General features: G+C 42.7%; 2 protein-coding genes across 2 annotated transcripts; both read right to left on the reverse strand.

Moving 5' to 3' along the window:
- Positions 1–3,574: 3,574 nt before the first annotated feature.
- On the reverse strand, positions 3,575–5,184 carry LOC308429464 (sperm-associated antigen 11A; the record flags this gene model as incomplete). Its single annotated transcript, XM_080928304.1, has 2 exons — positions 3,575–3,723; positions 5,130–5,184. The coding sequence occupies 2 exons, from the start codon at positions 5,182–5,184 to the stop codon at positions 3,575–3,577; spliced, it is 204 nt and encodes a 67-aa protein (XP_080784430.1).
- A 13,689-nt stretch (positions 5,185–18,873) lies between these two features.
- On the reverse strand, positions 18,874–20,839 carry LOC308429463 (sperm-associated antigen 11B; the record flags this gene model as incomplete). The annotated part of the gene is made up of 3 exons (XM_080928303.1): positions 18,874–19,007; positions 20,095–20,241; positions 20,779–20,839. The coding sequence occupies 3 exons, from the start codon at positions 20,837–20,839 to the stop codon at positions 18,874–18,876; spliced, it is 342 nt and encodes a 113-aa protein (XP_080784429.1).
- Positions 20,840–22,619: the final 1,780 nt, after the last annotated feature.

Genomic DNA, 22,619 nt, shown 5'->3' on the forward strand with positions numbered 1-22,619 from the left:
GGAATCTCAGGGTTGTTTTGATTTGCATTTCCCTGATGACTAGGGATGTTGAGCATTTCTTTAGATGCTTCTCAGCCATTCAGTATTCCTCAGTTGAGCATTCTTTGTTTAGCTCTGTTCCCCATTTTAATAGGATTATTTGGTTCTCTGGAGTCTAACTTCTTGAGTTCTTTGTATGTACTGGATATTAACCCTCTATCTGATGTAGGATTGGCAAAGATCTTTTCCCAATCTTTGGGTTGCAGTTTTATCCTTTTGACAGTGTCCTTGGCCTTACAGAAGCTTTGCAATTTTATGAGGTTCCATTTGTTGACTCTTGATCTTAGAGCATAAGCCACTGGTGTTCTGTTCAGGAAACTTTCCCCTACGCCCATGTGTTCCAGGCTCTTTCCACTTTTTCTTCTATGAGTTTGAGTGTATCTGGTTTTGTGTGGAGGTTTTTGATCCACTCGGACTTGAGCTTTGTTTAAGGCAACAAGAAAGGCTTGGTTTGCATTCTTCTGCATGCTGACTGCCAGTTGAACCAGCACCATTTGTTGAAAATGCTCTTTTTTTCCACTGAATGGTTTTAGCTCCTCAGTCCTTCTCAGAAGAGGGAAGAAAATACTCATAGGAGGAAATACCGAGATAAACTGTGAAGCAGAGACGGAAGGAAAGGCCATCCAGAGACTGTCCTACCTGGGGATCCAGCCTATATAAAATAACCAAACCCAGACACTATTGGAGATGCCAAGAAGTGCCTGCTGCTAGGAACCTGATATAGCTGTCTCCTGAGAGGCTCTGCCAGAGCCTGACAAATACAGAGGCGGATGTTCACAGAAAACCTTTGGACTGATCAAAGGACCCCAGTGAGGAGGTAGAGAAAGGACTGAAGGAGCTAAAGGGGTTTGCAACCCCATGGGAAGTACAATATCAACCAACCAGACCCCTTCCTTCCAGAGCTCCCAGGGACTAAATCACCAACCAAAGAGTACACATGGAGGGACCCATGACTCCAACTGCATATGTAGCAGAGGATGGCCTTGTCTGGTATCAATGGGAGGAGAGGCCCTTGGTCCTGTGAAGGCTTGATACCCTGTTGTAGTGGAATGCCAGGAAGGGGAGGCAGGAGAGCGTGGGTGGGGGGTGATGAGACAGGGGATTTCCAGAGGGAAAACAGGGAAAGGGGAATAACATTTGAAATGTAAATAAAAATATACAGCAAGAGAAAAGAGAAGAAGAAAAGAAAAACAAAACCCTTCAGGGATTAGCAGTGGCTGCCCGCCCTCTTGTGGTTATTATTGGTATTGACGCGCAGTGCACCAGCATCAGGTTTTTTTGTGGTCTCTGAGGACAAGCATTAAATACTAGGCCAGGAGTACTGTTCGGGTCCAAATATGCTTTCATTTACTCATGTGAGAAAACATATTGTACGCAGAAGAGGAATGAATGCTGTCCTTGGCGCTCATTAGGCAGTCTAAACCGATCCCTTCAGAGTCCAGGGGCACCTTTCGAGTTAGAATTCTGGCCTAGCATTTGTAAGGATTGAACAGTATCCAGTACTGAATAACTCCAGTGTGGTGGTGCACACTTGTCACCCCAGCTCTTGGTTGGTGGGCACAGGATGATCAGGTGTCCAAGGCCAGCCTAAACTACATGAAAAAGTGTCCACAAAAAATATAATAAACAGCCACCAAGCACACATTAAAAAGTGTTGTGCAGTGAGCAACATATTCGATGGTGTGAGTCTATAATATGGATTTATGAAATCCATCTGGCCTGGCTCACAGCTGCTCTTGCTGCATGTTTAAGATGTGTGCTAGAAAGAAGGCATGGGGGAAGTTTTCCTCTTCACTGCTTGTATGGAATCCCACCAAGAGCCACTAAGGAAGAGTCATTCTTCTCTGGTGGTCTCCTGGGCTGGGGCCTCAGATTTCTAGCCCAGCCTCCTCCTCTAAGCTTGAGATGCAGAAGATGAGGATGCCTACCACCAGCCTAGGCTGTGAGGAAGGAGCCAGGCTCCTCATCCTGCCCGGACCTCACCACTGGTTGCCTGGAGCCAGAACCCTCCCCAGACAGGCCTTCACGTGGGTGTGAACTACATGTTCCATTCTCTGTGGGGACAAGAGGGGGCCTTGAAGAGATGCTGGTGTCTGATGGGGGCTCCCTTCTGAGCAGTTCCAGGGGTTGTATTTAGAAAAAAAAAATAAAGAACACACTGAGAAGAGGCTGAAGAATGGCCAAGCCAGAGTGTTGAGTGTTGGGAAGAGAAGCCAGGCAGGAACTCTGAAGGAGATTCAGCTGGTTCATAAACAACATAGATTCTGGCAGTAAGTAGAAACGTGGAAAGAAGGGATTTTTGTCTGCTAATCTAGAGAAAGCGTGGCATGTGATCTGTGATTCAGCAGCACATTCCCCTCAGTGAGCCTCTGAGTCCTTCACCTTCATTAATTCACTTCATTAATTCTTAGGTACCTGCCCCCACAGCAGAACCTCCTGCAGAGAGGAGCAGCAAACTCCTCAGGGTTAGAAAGTTTCTCACAGTGGGCCCTGATGGATTTAACTGTTTAGGAATACTTGTTTAAAGAGGGCAGGAGACAAAGTCTCCATCACCCATGGAGAAAGGAGAGAACTCACCCCCAAATTCTTTTACCTCCTTATGTGCACATGGCGTGAGCAAGTGTACACACTCACCCCACACTCCCACAGAGAGACCAGACACACACACACACACACACATACACACACACACACACACACACACACAAACACACTGTACATTCACAAATACACCACACATAAATATTCATAAACATACTGCACACACACACACACACACACACACTGTACATACACAAATACACCACACATAAACACTCATAAACATACTGCACACACACACACAAATTAACAAACATTTAAAGATAGAAGTAACAGAATGAACACTCTTGCAGGCACACCAGAAATCCTGTTTATGAATTTCTGATTTTGATTGGCCTCATGAGTTTTTTGTTTGTTTGTTTTCATTTTTCTTAAATCCCCGGAATGGCCGTTTTTAAGCCTTATTATATTTTCTGTAAGGGCAAGGTCACATGTTACTTGGTTGTGACAAGAGTAAATGCTGAAAGGCTACAAAGCCATACTTAGGTGCTGGTGTCACATGTGAGAAGGCTCTGGACATGGAGAAGGATCCCTAGTGGCCTAAGCAAGAGGAGAGAAGTTGGCACTGAACTTGATATGACAGGCGCCGTAGAGGAAGGAAGGCCAGTGAGTCGGCCATTCCTGTCCCTTTGAAAACAATGTTTAGGGCTGAGCTTGGTTTCCGCTCTGCCCTGTCCCTGAGCATGTAGAAGACACTACCTGTGCAGAAGAAAGGACGAAATAGAGAAATTAAGGAACTCCGCAAAGTCCTTTAAAATACATAGCAAACTGACAACTTTTTCAGTCAAATCCTTTTATCGGACCATTGCCTCGGTGATAGATTTATTCAGCTAGTTATTGAGCACACACCATCAGCTACACATACTCAAAGCCTTTGGGGTGCTTCCAGGCCTTGCACCCCCGTGTCCCAGGTCTTCCAGTAAGTCTTCTATCTTCAGTCTTTAACAGAACTGGGTATGCAGCATCTATTCCAGGGGTCAGAGCAGATGTCCCTCTTCCTCTCACCAGAACGACACATAAAGAGTCTGCAGTGACCCTGTTGCATGAAGCACACTGTGTTTCTGATTCCGGGTGGTATGTCCCCTGTGAATACAACAGACAGGTAAACAGCGACTCCAGCCCTCGGTTCTGCTGGAAGATTCTGCTCCATTCTCACAGAGAATGAGTCTCTGTGTCACTGAGATTTTCCTCCTTAGCTTTCAGTAACAATCATTTACATCTCATGGTGTTTCCTGGGTGGCACGCAGGCCGAGTGTGAAATCACCTGGCCCGCTGGAGGCCCTGATACAGCAGGGCTCTTCAGCCACCTGGAGACAGAGGCATGGTGTGGAACGGGAGAGTGGTATTTAAGAAAACAGGACAGAATAGCAGGAGGTGGGTCTCAGGCTGTAGAAAACTTAGGACTGGGTCTGTCTCAGCTTGTGGCTGAATTTTCACTCTTATTACTACAATAAAAAGAAGAAAACTTAAAATGTGTCTTGTGTGGCCTTCTAAGTTTTAAAAAAAAAAGCCCTTTTTTTTTCATTTCAAATGAAAATCTCCAGATTTCCACTCCAGAAATCCCCATCCCATTCTCCCTCCCCCTGCTTCTATGAGGGTGCTTCCCACCCACCCACCCTCTCCCTCCTGCCTCCCCACCCTGGCATTCCCCTACGTTGGGAAATCGAGCCTTCACAGGACCAAGGGCCTCCCATTGATGTCTGACAAGGTCATACTCTGCTACATATGCAGCTGGAGCCATGGGTCCCTCCATGTGTACTCTTTGAATGGTGCTTTAGTCCCTGGGAGCTCTGTTTGGTTGATACTGTTGTTCTTCCTATGGGGTTGCAAACCCCTTCAGCTCCTTCAGTCCTTTCTCTAACTCCTCCCTTGGAGTCCCTGTGTTCAGTCCAATGGTTGTCGGTGAGCCTCTGTATTTGTCAGGCTCTGGCAGAGCCAAAAGAGGCCTTTCTAACAATGCTCCACACTCTGTGTTCAAAAGCAGCAGCAACAACACGTCTGACACGTTTAGAACAATGGTCTCCTGAAATAGCCAGACTTCAGATGGGGACTGATTTCTGATCCTGTGTTCATCAAACCTACCGTGGTTTAAAGAGGACATGGAGATGTGAGTGTAGTCCTCCTGGACAGAAGAGCCCGTAATTCCAAGGATCTGGACACTAGCTTTCTTACAGGAACCTATTTTCTCTACTTTAAATTCATTTAAAGACTACCTCTGGTTTTCCGTGGATATAATAAGTTACATGCAAAAGCCAGAGGACTGCCATGAATGTGAGGTCTCCTCTGCTCGCAGCATGGCAGCAAGCTTACACTTCATCTGCAGCTCCTGCTCTGACCTATAAAATTTACAACTCTCAACAAAGGAGGAAACAAAAGAATAATAAAAATAAAACCTCTTTGTTATGAAAGTGGTCCCACTCTGTGTCCGATGCTGTCTACAAACATAAGAGAGTCCCTGCCTTCTCCAGGGCTACTAAGAAGACATTTACCTGAGTTTCCTTGGACCAGGCAGAAGAAAACAGCAAAGAGTAACAAAACCTTCATGTTTTATGGCTGTGCAGGAAAGCAGATGAGACAAACGATTGGGCTAAGTCAGGCGAGGAAGCACAAAACAGGACCTTTATAGATTTGGAGAATGCTACTCGGGAATGAGTACATTTATCTGGTCTACTGAGTTAGGATGTGGGCAGATGGTACCAGGTAATCTTTCTTTTTTGCCTAAAAATAGACAGACATTGTTGTATTCCCCAGAGGCAGAGATTGGCCAGTGTAGCATGTGAAACCTAAAAAGAAAGAAATCACCTTTGGGGACATTGGAATCATCGGAGACTGGCTACATTGACCAAGCCCTGATGGTGTGGTAAGATGGTAGGTGACAGAGACTCAAGTCTATAAAAATGTGCCCTTGGCTTTCAAAGTACTCAACTGGCTACATCCACCTCAGTTGAAAACACCACAAAGAGTGTGACCAGAAGCCACTCCCAGATAATCTGCCCCCCCCCCAAAAAAAAAAGTCCCAAGTGCGCCTAAGAGGGTGTAAAAAAACATTCAGTGTAGTGTTACTCATCATAGTCTCTGGTTGAAATTCAAGTGGCACATTACAACCCAGTGAAGCAATCAGCAGTGTCCCACATAGCAATGAGAACAGAAAAACAGGGTGAAGTCAGCCACACCACAGGAATGCAAAGTAGACAGAAAGCCAGCTAGAACACACCAAACTCACAAATTTGCAAAATCAAACTATAGGGAGCCAGAATATTGCCCACATTGGAAGAGGAAGGTATATCTCCTACCTGTCAAGGTTCTTCCCGCTTGAAGAAGTCAGTTGAAGAGGTCAGGGAGCCTCCAGGGATGTGGAACTATGCTGCTGTGTATCTAGAGGGAGATTTATAGGGCTTTGTGGGCACAGAATAAATATCCCCATTGGATTTTGGAGACAGAAAGCAATCATTAGAAAGGGTGTCCTGAAGTAGAATCCAGGGTAGATTTCTCATGAAGGTTTCCTGAGCCTGAGACACATAGTTGGTGCAGCTGGTCATCTTGTTCCTAGTTTAGTCTCTGGCCAACTGGATTCACTTCTCTTAAGATTCTAACAAAAACTGAAAAGGCTTTGTTCTTGAACTCACAGGGGCTGGGGTTACCTGCACAAACTTAGGCTGGCCAACATCCTGCCAAGGATCAGGGGAGGGACTCAAGACCTAACCCCTCCCTGAGAATTTACAGGGAGTTAATGGTTTCCGGAAGTCAGGGAGACACTTTATTGTGTGGTGTTCATACAGCTAAGGTCTCCAGTCAAGAAACCAACGTCAGTGTGTCTGAAAGCAACCCTAAAGTGACTCCAGGCTAGTTAGAGACACGGAAGTGGGACATCAGGAAGCAGACTAAGTTGTTCGGAAGTTGGAGGGGTTACAAGAGAGCAAGGGGTGTGAAGCTGATCTATAAGGTGTATATGCATTAAACTGTCATGGTAAAGCTCATTATGCACAATTAATGTGTATCAACTACAAACCAAAGAGTAAAAAGAACCTAGTTTATCCTCAGTGCTTCAGCGAAAATTCTAATAGTTCCTCCTTAACCCTTCTAGTCCCTTCTAGTTTGCTAGTAAGCATATATGCATCTGTACCCCCAGTCGATACCTAAAACCAGCAGACTTCACACATCACTGTGGAATTTTGTATATCCATATATATCCACAGATATTCATATATACATTCTGGTCTTGGCATACATTGGAGAGATGTTTTAAGTGGGATTGTGGAAAGCTTTCTCATTTTTATAACAACTTCATACTGATCTTGTCAGCTGATCTCCACACCAATTAACTAGTCTACAACACACACATTTGACCGTCAACCCGAGCAAAGTGGGTTTTGGTAAAAAAAAAAAAAAAAAAGAGTCAAACATGATGCCCGGGTGACTATATAACTAAACAGTGAGTGTCCTCTGCAGAGAGGACAAAGTGTCCACCAGACATCTCCAGCTCTGTAACGATGATCAAAGTCTGAGGACCTCAGCAACTGGTCCCTGAGCCATGGGTCTTTCTGTCCTCTGTAAAAAGTACAGAAAATTGCTGACTCGGATCAAAACAAATCGGGTAAAAATTTCAAAGAATCAATTTTAAAATTAAAAAAAATAATAATAGAAAAACCAACGTAGTGATGAAAATATAACTTTAGGGTGAATGGGACCATGAAATTGCTTCTGTGTCCTCAATCAGTCAACCATAGAAATAAGTGAAAATGAAATGGATCATTACTCTAAGTGAGACATATGAATGTAAAACAAACATGAGCTCTATACGTGTGTGAGGATCAGACTCACACTGATAACTATGCTGTGTGTTGGAACAAACTGAACTTGGCTCCCTACAACCCAGCATTATCCACATGAAGCTGCATCTGTGCTGGGGCATTGGTAGGAGCCGTCTGCGAGCTTGACTTTCTCAGCTCTGTCCTTTAGAACAGCGCTGCCTCACTCTCCAGATCGACTTCACAGTTCTTACTTGAGAATCGTCCCAATCTCTTCCCTGGAAACAGACTCAACCCCGGGGAAGAGGGAGTTGAATAAATATGGAGGACTCCTTTATAAGTCGACTTTTCAACGCAGGTTATGAAGTTTTCTAACTGGGCTGAAGGTTTTTGTAACTTTTTTGTAGTGGCATTTTCTGAATTTATTTCTTATAAACGTGTACATAGACACTATATTGTGATTACATTCGCCCACCATTACCCGTCTTATCCCCCACCCTCTGGACCTTTCTTTTCAACTAGTCCCCCTCTACTATCAAGACTCTTAATACGTTTTTCTAAAACATGGAATCTGATAAAAGTAATTAATTACTCAGAGAGTATCAGGAAGCTGAAGTGTCTGAGCCTGTCGGGGTACAGCTATAAAATAGCAATGCAGTAGACAGACTGCATGGTAAGACAATAATTCCCCACCCCACTACTACCTAATTCTGTTTTTAAAAAGATTTATTTATTTTTATGTGAGTACACTGTCTCTGTCTTCAGACACACCAGAAGAGGCCATCGGATCTCATTACAGATGGTTGTGAGCCACCATGTGGTTGCTGGGAATTGAACTCAGGACCTCTGGAAGAACAGTCAGTGTTCTCAACCGCTAAGCCATCTCTCCAGCCCTACGACCTAACTCTTACCGACCTGAATTTGACCTTCTATGACTTTGGCAGAAAGTTCCCCTTCATGGAGTAACTAAACACTGACTGGCTTGCGTTTTATCTCTGGGTTCTGTATCGGTTTGATGAGAATAGTAAAAGCTACTTCAAGGGGTTGCTTAGTCCTAACACTGTGTTTGCATCACTGTGTGCTTCATAAGTGATTGACATCTTTTGGGAACAGCTTTGTGAACTGGAACCCTACACCTTCCCTATAATAGCCTCAAAGGTGGAGGGGCTGGAGCCTTTCCGGTGGGAAAGCGCAGCAGGAATCTGAGGCATGGGTGGCTGATTATCTCTGTCCAGTTTGGACCACATTTGGCTGGAAGACTCCTGTGGCTCTGCTGTGGCCTCCCAAACATTCCATAGAGATTTTCTTTCCAATGTATTCTCAATGCCTCCATGAAATGAGTCACTTGACAGAATAGAATTGGTCGAACAGCGACACTCACCTGAGATAGAGGTGGTTCGGGAACTAAACTGTACCAATCTGCATCAGACATGAGCAAAACCAATCGCTTTTCCCATTCATTGGTCTTGTGAGAGTAGAGAGATGTGGCCCATTCATTTTTTGTTGTATATTTTGCATCTGGAATGTTGCTTGGCATCTAGTGGGTACCAGTAAACATCTGTCAAAAAAGCTGGCCTTTTTGTCAACAGACACAGAACTTAAACAAGTGGATAGGTAAACAATTAACTCTACAAAGTAAGGGTCAGGGACAGGGATATTATTGGGGAAACCAAATGTGAGAACATCTCTAATTTTAAGACACTGAAGGAATTGGAAGATAAAGGTATGCCCCATTTTAGCAAAAATTAATCTCTGCTAATTAAAAACAAGTGTTTAAAGAACAAGACAAGGTAAGAGCCAAGAAGAATAGGCTGGGCAGGGAGGGTTTGGAGAGTAGAAGAAGCTATGGCATGGAAGAGAAGGCACCACTTCCCAACTGAAATTGCTGAGGTGAGGGTCAGACCTGAGCTGGAAAGCCAAAGGAAGGAGAGACACACCTGCAGGAGCAACTAGAGCAGGTGAGACACAAAGGTCAAAGGCCAGTCACCCCACAGGGCCTGGCACTCCTGCACCTGCACGCTGGAGGACTGTCAAAGAAGAAACAGTGTCAGAAGACAGCTGTTAAAATTCCTCAGACTTCAGAACTATGCGGCAGTTGGTAGGGCTAATGGTTTTCAGATGAGATTGATAAAACTGTCATCAGACTTAGACCTTCGATAAAGCCCTTGTGCTGTCATGAGCTGTTGGCCCACCAGAGCCACATGCTTAAAGAAACTGACTCCTTCACCCAAAAGCCATAAACTCTCAAAGGGGAAATAACAGGAAGACATGTTAAGAGGGGAGAGATGGAAGGAAAGAAAAAGCAGCAGAGAGGGTTTCTGAAAGCCACATGGAGATCTGCTATTTTATAAGATGTATATGTACAGAGAGAGAGAGAGAGAGAGAGAGAGAGAGAGAGAGAGAGAGAGAGAGAGAGAGGGAGAGGGAGAGAGAGAGAGAGAGAGAGAGAGAGAGAGAGAGAGAGAGAGAGAGAGAGAGAGAGAGACTTTATTGGAGTTACATTACAAAAGTGATCATGCTCGTCCCAGAAGCCACAGATGACCAAATATTTTTTTTTTGCTTTTAAAAATAATTCATTGCCCTTTGAAAAGTGGAATGCTGGGTACTAAGTTCTTCCTCTAACTTTACATATTAAGACCCACTTTTTTTTTCTACTATTTCCAGGTTGCATCTTGTTTTACATGTACTTTATGCTCATTGTTACTGGTGGGATCTTTATCACACTATCAAACCTTTAAAAAAAAAGTACTGACAAAAATGTATTGTATAATCTTATGCAAAAAATGCTTAAAATCTGTACATTTATCTTTGTTTTGTAAAATAAAGTTGTTTAAAAAAAAAGAATTTGTTCTCCAATAAGGAAAATAAACATTCACATCGTTGTAATTTACCTTTTCTTGTTATAAAATTGTGGTAAAGAAAAAAAAAAGTATGTACCCCTAACAGCACAGCTCCCATTTTACAGGAAACCATCAGCGCTAGGAATGAAATTGCTAAGTATGGATGCAGTTTCATCAGTCCAGGTCAATCCTGATCCACAGAATGTAATTCAGTAAAGACAGTTTCCACACTATTTCTGTTCCGCCAAATTGTACATTCGTGTGAAATAAACAATTCTTTGTTCAGTGTTAAACTTTTGATTGAATAGAGAAGGCAATCGATGATGGCTTTATTTATTTATTTATTTATTTATTTATTTTTTGGCTCCACTAAAAGGGAAATGTGGCAAAGCCTTTCCTTTATCTTCAGGAGTCACACATGGCTTCCAGCCTTTACAGCTGTCTGCTCTCCCACCCACACACTTCAGCTGTCCATATTAAATTATATCATCGTTTAACGTAAAGTCATTTAAAGAGTAATTTCACTGTCTGCAGCTGCTGGTACTGTACCATCTCATTGGAGTTGCCGACATTTCCACAGCAACCTGTGGACCAATTTTATTGGCTCCATGATACCACCATAGTCTATGTGGGCACAATGCCTGGTCAATATTGAACTGTTATGTTATATATGTTCACCACCCGTTTTTAAAAAGTACAAGTAAGTTTTCATGAAACATTCACATTCATGCCTTGGCTAATTGCTATTGAATGTGCTTAATAGAAAACATGTCAAATAAAATAATTAATTTTTATAGTATGGTATATTAGCAAGATACAGTAGTAAGAGCAACAGAGGCTAAAGGCCACACAAATCTCCCTGTGCACAATTTCCATATTTCCTCTGACTTCTGTCAGTACACCCAGATATCATGCAGCAGTTTATGTAAGCAGAGGTGACCACTGTGACAAACAGGTTGTTTAAAAAAAAAAAAAAAAGACCCACTTTTTTTTTCTAGTCCGGGTCCTTTATTTCTCTTTGTACATTAGGTCGTGAATTCATAGGGAACGGGCTTCAGCAGCTCAGGCTTTCTCCCATTAATCCTCACAAAGTGTGCTTCTCTGGGTGGCACAGGCTGGCACTTCAGGTGAACCCAGGTGCCCTTCTCTTTGGCTTCTTTTTTCTTCTGATCTTTCTCCTTCACCCACTTCAGGAAGCCATCTCTGCTCTTCGAGTGCTTTAAGTGCTCAATCCGCACATTGATCCTCTTGGCCAGAATCTTGCCCTTAACTTGCTTGTTTACAATGATACCCACGGCGTGCTGGGTGACATTGTAGACTCTCCCTGTTTTGCCGTTGTAACACTTCTAGGGCATTCCTTTCTGAACAGTGCCCTTTCCCATGATGTCTACAATATCACTCTTCTTGTAGATTCGCATGTATGTGGCCAAAGGAACAACTCCATTTTCCTAAAAGGCCTAGAGAACATACAGTGAGTGCCTCTCCTCTTTCCCTTTGTGTTCGTCATGTTGGCGAGTTAACTGAAAGATGGCTGCCACGCCGAAAGAAGACCCACTTCCTTACATCATTCCAAGAACAAAGATGACTATGGGGACTAGGAAGATGGCTCAGTGCTCTCACAAATAGCTTAGGTTCTGTTCTCAGCACCGACATGGTGGCTTGCAACTGTCTGTAACTCTAATGAGGAGATTTGACACCCTTTGTCTAGCTTTCATGAGTGCCAAGCATATACATTGTGTACATATGTCCATGCTGGCAAATAAAGTAAAAGATAGATAGATAGATAGATAGATAGATAGATAGATAGATAGATAGATAGATAAGTAGATAGGTAGATAGATAGATAGATAGATAGATAGATAGATAGATAGATAGATAGATAGATAGATAGATAGATGGATGGATGGATAAGTAGATAGGTAGATAGATAGATAGATAGATAGATAGATAGATAGATAGATAAGATGAGATAAGATAAAATAAGATAAGATAGGATAAGATATGATAAGATAGATGGACAGACCAGATGAATGGATGGACAGACATACACACACACACACACACACACACACACATATATATATAGATATATAGATATATAGATATATATATTAATAAAATAACATAATTACAACCAAGTCCTTCTGTGCTAAGTGTGTATGAATGTGACTAAGCTAAGGTCACATCTACACAGAATTAACCTATCCTTCTTCAAAGTCTGCTTCATACTCATAATCAGACCAAGTGATAGGGAACAGAGGAATGAATGGGGACCCTTTTGTCTCCGTGTTGTAGAAGAGTCTACACATACGTGGCATTAGTTGCTTTGCCAGCACACAATGTTACATTTGCTTGTTCTGAGTTAACACTGCAGGTGGCTGACATGACTCAGTCTTCCGAAAGTAGCTGAACCCAGATGTCCAGAGAACAAGGAAGGGAACAGTGGATGGTAGAGAGGTACACCTGTCACAAGTCTCATAAATATTTCAGACAACCTGGCCCCAGGGCTCCTGCTTGCCTGAATGTCCTTGCCCCTCCCTTACATAAAATGTCTTCTGACTGCAGGTGAGAAAGCAGACAGCCTGTTTTCAAGGTGTTAACCCTTTGCTTTCTCAGATCCCAGATCTAGACAACACACTACTTAAAGATCCAATCCCTTGATGTGTGGTATGTCTCACAGTGAAACAGGGGAACACACTGGCCCAGAGCAGGGCCTCAAATGAGAATGTAGCAGAAAATGATTAGAATTCTCTATGTCTAGAGTTCTTACTAGAAGAGGATGGGATTGGGTTCCAAGGGGGAGTCCCCAGAAAGTTAAGCAAAAAATAAGAAGAAGAAGAAGAAGAAGAAGAAGAAGAAGAAGAAGAAGAAGAAGAAGAAGAAGAAGAAGAAGAAGAAGAAGAAGAAGAAGAAGAAGAAGAAGAAAAAGAAAAGGAAAGAGAAATGTTTCTGGAATATTTTCCTACTTCCCTCAAAGCTTGGTGACCTGCTGTGTTGTGCCATCACGTGATAAGCTCATCAAATCCGTGTATGAGACCCCTCTGAGGATATCTCTGCCATACCAGACAGCTGTGCACTATTTCCTTGCCTCCCCCATCTGCATGGGGAAGCTGATATTATTCAGATTGCTTCAGGATGCCATTTTTCTTTCATCAAGAAAGCAACAGAGCTGTACTCACAAACTCAGCCTCACTGCTTTCCTTCTTACTCCCCCACGTCTTGAGAGCCATGCCATCTTTTCCCATGACCTAAGAATGAAGACAAGCCAGTCCCTAGCAGTCCAGGCCTCAGGGTTGCTATGTTCACCATGTATGCTGACTAAAGAAAAGGTTATGTGTGGTCAGCATAGTTCACAGGAAGCCAAGTTGGGAACAGGATTAACTGCTCCTGCCCACCACCAGCTGCCAGGCTGGCCAGGTGAGAAGGAAGAAACAGACTTCCCAATGTCGGGGAAGCCCCGAGCCATGAACAAAGCAGAGATCCAAGCCTTGGAAGGCCTCTATGCTCAGTGTGTGGGAGGACATAGTGTGTGCAAAGTAAAATAGAAATGAGGACAAGCTAGCTCTTTAGCAGCCTGAGATATCGCTGGCTAGAGTATCTTCCCACTAGGGGACAGCTGGTGTCCATAAAGGTAGTGTCATTGTTTGGGATTCTGTAATAAACAGCTCTGCAAAGCTAACATAAACAAGATGACTGACTGAGCCAATGGCTCAGACCTGACCTCGAGAGGTCATCGGATCCACTCCCTTGCCCACAAACAAAGATGCAGCATTTACCTCAGATGGGTGAAAAAAAAATAGGGTTTTTTTCTTGTGAATTTAGTGAGACTCTACAATCTTCCTAGGTAATGTGTTTTAAAGCCTTATTATCTTAATGTCCAGAAAGTTCTCTCTTTGGTGAAATTTATAATCCAGAACTACTTAAATATACAACAGAATATCTCACTATGCTTGGAAGATGGCTTTGTACATACGTGTATATTCTGGAGCACAGAGCTTCTTGTTCTTTACATGTATATTTAAAAAATAAAAACGATGCAATAATTTATGGGGTGCCCTGTAAGATATACTGAATTAAATCATCAATAATATTTACATTGGACTTCAGATTGATTTTAAACCGTTTTAACAATTAAGTTTGAGCAAATTATCTTAATTTTTTGTTTTTTTGGTTTCATGATGCTTTTGTCTTTCTTGCATTTAAGGGCTGTGTAATATCTGTTTAAGGAGACAGCTTGCTTCAATATTGTCCTGTTTAGAACACCATGATATTATTTCCAAAACTTAAAAATGTTTTTGTTGTCACCTGGGAATGATTTTTAAGAGCGGTGTAGCCGAGATGATGAGAAGACACATTTTCAGTCTTTCATTCCTATAGAAAGACTGAGACGTTGTGCTTCCCAAGGAATTTTGTAGGCCATTTGTGCTCCTAACTCTGTAGAGTTGACTCCTGACTTAGCTGGTCCTGGGACTATATGAGCACTCATAGGTGTCTCTAAAGCACAGAGACCAGAGAGGTGGCTTTAAATATGCTACAAGTTTTTACAGAAGCTCTTTCTTATACGACACAAGGTCAATAGGCACAAGGCATCCAGTTCGTGGTGGGAGCAGTTTGCATGAATACTGTTCCCTTGAAAGAAGTTTATCTCTGTGCCAAAAACTCAACTTCTAGGCCAGGTGTGGTGATACATGCCTTTAACCCCAGCAACTGCAGGGTGAAGGCAGGAGAATCAAGAGTTCAAGGTCATCTTTGTCTACAGATTGAGTTTGGGCCTTGTGTAGGCTACATACAATCCTAGAATAGAAATAAAACAGTCAAAGCAACAGCCCAAAGTTTACAGCTCTCACCTGAATGATGAACCCAAGAAATGAATGAAATTTTGTATCTTCACATCTGCTGAGGATATAGGGAATTAAGAGCTAGTTTTATATTTTTATTAGTTTCTTTGTGCATATATACTTGAGCAGGAGTGTGTGTGGGGTGTGTGTGTGTGTGTGTGTGTGTGTGTGTGTGTGTGTGTGTACATTTTCCAGAGACTAACATTGTGTTATTGATGTTTGTTGAATTAGAAGACTTGTTGTAAGAGAAGACTCCTACATTCACACTATCTTTCTCTGCAAATGTCAATGGGCAGAAATGGGTTGAATCTTCAGGCTGTGTTTTATTGGAGTTAGTGACCTGAGAAGGTAGAGGGTTACCAAGTTAGACAATACTGCCTTGTGTACCCTCTCCAGCCAGCCTGCTTTATAGAGGGTTGGTGGATGTTGGAACAAAGTCAACAAACCTTGCCAGTCCTTCCTGAGCTCAGTAATTTCCTGTTGATTAGGTGACCAGCCACATTTCTGGGACTTGTGACATCTGTGCCTCTCTCTGGTTCTTGTCCCTGGTTCTATAGATTAAAAAGGGAAATCGGGGGTGGAGAGTACACAGGGAGAATAAGGGTAGCAAGGGGTGTGGAAGACTGGGAGAAAGGTACCCACATAAACACTCTTTGTCTGAAATTGCCACAATGTAATCTAATGTATATGATAATTTTTCAAAAAGAAACATATTAAATTTTTAAAAAAATTAAACATATAGGTTTAAAAATAATTAAATATCAAGGAAGAGGAAGAAGAAAATGGTTCAGGAGGAGGGACAGAAAATTTAACTGGTACAAAGGAACAGTTATACAGGACCCAGTTCTACACCAAGGGATGTAAGGATTGCAGTGAGAAACATGACATTGCATACCCAATATCTGCAAATCTGGAAGAGCCCAGACATTCTTACCTTTGCAAAAGTCAATTATATAAGACAGAATGTTAGTCTGCTTCTGTTACAGACATTCAATATGGATATGCATAAAAATTCACTCTCAATACCTTTTAAATATGTACAAAAATAAAAAGGAAAAGGTACTATGCTGTTAAAGATTTTCTACCCAAAGTTAATTTTTAATAATATTAGGAGTTTAAAAATATGTATTTTCTGTGTTAATACACTGTTGATAGGAAAATAAATAGAAATCCTGTCTCTAAAAGGAAATTTGGCATACAACCTAACAATGTTAATTTTGTTAGCTGGTATAATTATTAAAGATAATTAAAGTGTTTTTCATGTCCTTAAAATAAAAAATGTCAGCATCCTATATGTTAATGACTGAATGAGATAGGCCTGTCCAAGAAACAAAATTTATGCATTCATTAAAACAGGACTAGCACTACATATTATGTGTGAAGGTCCCCTGGGTGCCTTTTTAGGAAGATGCATAAAAGGGACCTTCTAGTTGAATCTACACAAAATTTCCTTAAACACACTCTGTTGAAATTGCACTGCATAATGAAATGATGTGTAAGACTGGATAATGAACTTGCAGACCTAAACAGAGAAGACATCATATTACATTTGCAAGACACCATGTCCAAATCCACTGGAGTACATTTCATGTCTTACCCAACATGGGTCAGGAGGAAGAGAGAGCTAATTAGAGGACAATAGATGGAAGTTTTCTTATTCAGAAAGATGGACTGAACAATGGGATGCTACCATTTGAAGAAGGGTCTGCCAAAATCTCCAATGCAGCAAAAAGACAATGGCCTTCTTCCCAATGCACTTGGCTATGATACAGCATCTCCACCCAGCCTGAAAGGTGATTTAGTAACCCTGCTAGCTCACCCTACATTCTTTAGTTCCTTTGTTCTGATCATGTAGGCCTCCTCCCCAAAAAACTAGGCTGGTTCTCAATGCATTGCTTTGTGCTCTTCCCTCCCCCTTGATACCTCTGTCCACCATACCCCGATATCCTTTAGACTTCTCTCATTATAGTTACTATTTCCTGCGATGGCATATATGGTACTTGCATGCCTTCCTCATGGTTAATCATGCTAGTTAGAGTATAAAGTTCATGAGCATAGTGAGTTTGATGATGATTGAATGTTTGAACCTAAAATAACGATTGAAGGAAAGATGGTGGGTACTAGATATTTGTTGAGCAATCGAGTGAATGAAGAAGAGAAATAATGTTAGATTTAAGACAAATAATGAAACATGTGCACTGCTTTTCTACATGGAAGGCTGAAACACCTCCCCTCCCCCTCTCATCTCCATTCCCTCTTCGAGTCTGTCTCATATAGATGGGAATTTCTTTATTCACTATTTTAACTGTTATCCCACAAACAAAACTCTTTCTTGAGTAATTTTTGTTATATTCACTTAAAAATCACTGACCTCCTCCAATTAAACATCTAAGGCTTTATTGGTAATTAATTTTCAGTCTAGAGGCCAGGGGTCCCAGCCCTTACCACGGTGTGCCAGCTCCAAAAAGGAGGACGGGCAGATGAGCTATCCATGGCTGTTCTCCAGGACCACTTCCTGCAGTCGGGCATGACTTCTGCTGTCCAACCCAGCAAACCACCACACTCCTCATCATTTGGAAATTCATTATTTCAGGTACTTTACTTAGTAACTCCCCACAACACCCTGAAAGCCCTATCTGAATTACAGATTTCTATTTCCTGGAAAGCCATCTCTAACTACAGGCTTTAGCACCTACTGACAAATGACTACAACTTAGGGATCTCACTTCCTCTTCTCTCCTAGATTCGCACATACTCATTCATCTCCTCGCTGTGAAAGCCTTAAGAGTTCAACATGTCCAGAAAATCTCTGCGCCCTCTGTACTGTGCAGGTAGGCTCGGTGGCATAACTCACCTCTACCCTGTGGTCCCTCCTTCTCCATGGTCAGCAGTCTCAGGCACTCCACTTATTTACAGCCCCTGACTGGTGACTTCCTCTCGACTGTTTTCTCAACCTCAGTTGTAACTGATTTTCTTCATCTTCAACAGCAGCAGTCGCCTCTTCCCTGGCTTCTCATCTCTAGTACATTCTTAAGTCTGTCACTAGAATGAGCACAGACGGGCTGGTGGCATCCTAGAGCACCTGATACAACTCCCTCTTGTTTAGGACTCCAAGGTTTTGTGCCCAGTTGGCCATGAAGGCATTGTACCCATTCCCACATGGAGAACACCTGCTTCTGCAAAGTGACCTCCCTTGAAGCTGTACTTGAACTCTTCCTATTTAATGGGCTAAACATACTTCCATGTCTCTATAGCTTTTGTACAAACTATACCCTATGCTTGGAAATTTCTGTCACCTTTCCCAACTTAACAAATTTCTGGTCATCCTACATACCCTTCAATGCCACTTCCTAATACTCCACTACTACTGTGTAAAATACACTCATATTAAAGAAAAGATACCAGTTCACTTGTGCTATCCATTCAGATATTTATTTCCGTGTGTATCTTACACATTTTCCTCTCACATTTCTCAGTATCCACGACAAAGAGAAGTAACTCAAGTTGTTCCTTAAATGAATGAACACATTGTTTGAATGCTTTCCTATGAAGGTTTATTATTGTCACATCTTCCAACATGAATGGTGTGACTCTAGAGATGTGACTGAAGCTAGCAAGCCTTTCCTAAGCTAGTGTGTACCCAGACTCTGTTGTTTAGTTTTGCTGTAATAAAATGCTTAGGTTGCTGGACATGAATAGAAATGCCTTTCTTTGATTAGGCTCTTCTCTAGTGTGTGCACACTTGGAAGGACACACAACAGTTCAGGAGACCTTACAGGTGTGCAGGTCACATCAGCTTCAGCAGCATTAGAAGGGATGTAAGCAGCAGGCGTCTTTCTTTCTTGAACAGTAGCCCACTTGTGTTTCCATGAAATTACAGTATTCTTGACAATATCCCTCGCTCTTCTTGCAGTTGATAATTTTGTAATTTGGTTCAGGCTCTGTAGAAAGGAATGTCCATATTAGTATCATAGGATTGTGACAAGCATGAGTCAGGGGTCATTTCTAAAGTAAGGAAATGTGGGAGATGGCAACAGGAAATAGTTTGTAGTGTTCATAATTTCAAATTCTAATCCACGAACACAAGTTCATGGAGAGCTCTGTCCTTCAAAGTCTCCCAAATTCACATATTAACACAATGGTGTTGTAATGTTTCCTCACAGCACACTGTCAGAAAGAACATATGCCCCCATTGCACCGGCCTATATTAGTGGTATGACAATTGCATTTCCCTTTTTCTCTTCCCTCGGTAAACTACTTCCTTTGAAACAGGAGGTGAATTCCAAGGAAGCAGAGATCATGATAGGGTAAGAAAGCAGTTAGAGTTGGTGGGACTGTATCTACTGAATATCATCAGGAATTTGGCAGCATTCCATTGTCTTCCATGTCCACTGACCCATGTCTCTGAGTCAGAAATAACTTTGGGATTAAGGGCATTTCAGAAACTACCAACTTCTGCAAGATCTGTGGGTTTGGAGCTGGCTCTGGGGCAGGGCGTGGAGACAGAGAAGAAATCTGGATTTGACTAGAAGAGTTCAGAGGAATGCTTGGGCTTGTGGTACTTTGCCACTCCCTTGTATCTGTCGCCACAGGATGTGGCAAACAGCTCAGTCTGTCCTCCACCTGCTTCCCCAGGAAACCTGCCAGAACTTCATCTGATATCCAGAATTTAGCAAGTTTTGAACAAATTCCAATTGAGAAAAACGACCTCCAAGACCAGGGAACAAGGAACTGTGTAGGAGGAGAATTGTGTCCTCTGGTTACTGCTTGAATCAATAGGACATTACCATAGTGAATTCAGACAACTCACCTCTTGGCCTATGCTTTTGAGTCCCTCAAGGACCCAACTTCAGCAGAGGCTGCAGGACCTCCTGACTTTGCTGACATCTAGGAAAGACTGAACCACCAACTCCATGTCTTCTCAACAGAGATGCTCACCTCATCCCATCCCCACTGTCACCTCCCATCACATGGCCTCAGTATTTCCCAAGTGGGTGAACTTGCCTTGTTCTCGGGTGCTTGACTTACCATTGTAAGGAGGGGTTCTCGGAGGTAAGCGTTTCACTCTGTGATGCAACAGCTGAGACCCATTTACTCCTCGGGCAGGAAATTCGTCCTTAGGGAAACTGGGGGGTTTAGTGACTAAGTGGTTAATGGATGAGGCTCTAGACAAGCCTGCCGAAATTAAGGGTAGTTAGAAACTCTATTCAGCAACTCAAGAGGATAGAACACATTTCAACAGTGAGGGGGGGTTGACAAGAGACTGGAAGAACTTCGAGGGATTCACACAAAATCTTTATGCATATATTTATCCACATGTATGCATGATGTATCCATGTGTATGTACGTGTGGGAAAATGGAAATAGTGGCACGTGAAGAAATGCACCAGGAACAATGGGTACCTCAACAACAACAAGCTCAGCCTCCATCATGAACATCATAAATGCACTTGCAAAGATCCCTAAATCTATGTCTCCAAGTCCTCTGTGTAACATAGAAGAACGAGGAGGAACCCTTCCTCTTGGAAAACTAATACCACCAGTCCATCTGAGAACCCATCTCACTGACTTCTTCCCAAACGCGCCATCAGGAAAACGTGCTGTGTGCGGCAGGGCACCCTGATATCTTATGGCTGCCCCAGACTTCCAGACCTAAAGTGACAACTGCTGAAGGAGCCTGGGCCCAAGGACTAAGCCATGTTTCTGCTTTACCTGGAAACAGAAGGGCTGCAAGGAGGAGGCTGACAAAGGAAGGAAGGAGTCTGGGCTTCATGGCTGCAGAGGGGACTGCAGGCAGTGAAGGGCCCCGGAAGATGGGCAGCTGCTGCAGGCTCTCTTATAGCTGAGCTGGGAGTGTGGGCTGGCAGCCTCCAGACAGAGTCCACAGTCAAAAAGGTCACTAGAAGATGTGTTTCTTCCCCCACTGTTCCCAGAACAAACTGGTGAGTTATGTGGTTTTGTTTTTCCAGGAAGTAAATGATATGCCTGAATGCTTTGGGTGGGCTTGATGAATAAGGGAATTCGTGGAGGCAAATTAAGAAAAAAGGCATGGGAGGCAAAAATAAATGTTATTAGCACAACAGCAGCTTTCATAATTACTTTTCAATAGCTTTAACATAAGGCTACAGTGCTGATTCTGTGTTGTCTACAGAACACGTTTGTCTTAGTGGAACACTATTGTACATGGAGACATAAGACACACTGGCTATGTAGGGCTCCACACAGTCAGGTGAGTTTAACTATTCACTGCTGGTCCTTATCTTCCTCAGTCTCTCCGTATTTATTTGCCCCTCCCTTCTCCTTCTTCTCCTTTGACTCTCTTTCTTCTCATTTTATGTTATTGGAGTCATCTTCATTTTTCCTTTCCTTCCTCTTATCCCATGGCACCTCCTGGTGATGCCATTAGACCCAATTCAGTTCTGCAGAAAAATGTCCTAGAGTTAAGGCCACACTTTCTCCTGGAGTGATAACCACACGCAAGGCTCTCCTCCCTTTTCTCCTTCATCTTCTCCCAGGTGGGTGTTTTGTCTCACTGCCTTCTGTCAAGCATGCACATTCCTGAGAGTATGATTCAGACTAAACCAAAAAGCACAGGCTTTGGGTGAAAGATTATTTATTCATGAAATGCCCTATGCATTTTGCTCAGGGATTAATCCATGATACCAGCACTTTCAGTTTTGAATGTATGAGGTTATTATGTATAGAGCAACCAGGAATAAAAGATAAAAGAAAAACAAGCAACAGAAGAACAGTAGAGCGTTGGAGTAGACACTTACCCAGCATCCTGCAGAAACTACCTGGGAAGCCCCAGCTACCAAATTTTCAAGTGGGCGATGTGAGCAAGAGGATCCCAGGCAGAGCATCTCCTGGGTGTGAGACCTCCATTCTGGTCCCTGTGGTCCTAATGGATCTTTCTGTTCTGCTTTAGGACTTGCTCTGAAAATGGTAGGGTAACCCATAAAGATTTTTAGGGTCTACCATTTTTGCTTTCGACAAACTGTCCTTTGTTCCAGTCAATGCAATGTGTTTCTCTAAATTTTGACATTATAATATGGTAGTGTCAGAGAGAGTCAAACTTAGGGTACAGAGAAAAGCTGCACAGAAGGAGGCAGATGGCAAAGAGCACCTCATTTCTACATATCAACCACACCTGGATCTATTCTTCAGAGCAGAACAGATATCGAGTCTCTTGACCCAAAAGCCTAAGAGCAATCAACACCTAAAGAAGGTTCTAGAGGTTGCCAATGATGGCAAAGAATCAAGAGCAACACCTAGACAGCTTTCTAGATCCCACAGATGATGGCCAGGGTCCCTGACCCCTGTCCTGCTTGGGACTTTTTCTCCTTAAATCTAAGCTTCATTACAGGAGGGAGGTAGGTAGACTATGGCTCCCAATGTTCTACAAGTTATTCAGTGAAGACAATGAGGTTGAAGACACTGGCTTAGGATTTGTCTCCCACCCCTGTCCACAGGCAAGACAGGCATTTGCCCTTGGGCAACGTTCCTGATAATTTTACCTTTAGAAAAACCAATGAAGTAAAGTATAAATGCCT

This window comes from Micromys minutus (genome assembly GCF_963924665.1).
Source record: "Micromys minutus genome assembly, chromosome: 14".
NCBI classification, from domain to species: Eukaryota; Metazoa; Chordata; class Mammalia; order Rodentia; family Muridae; genus Micromys; species Micromys minutus.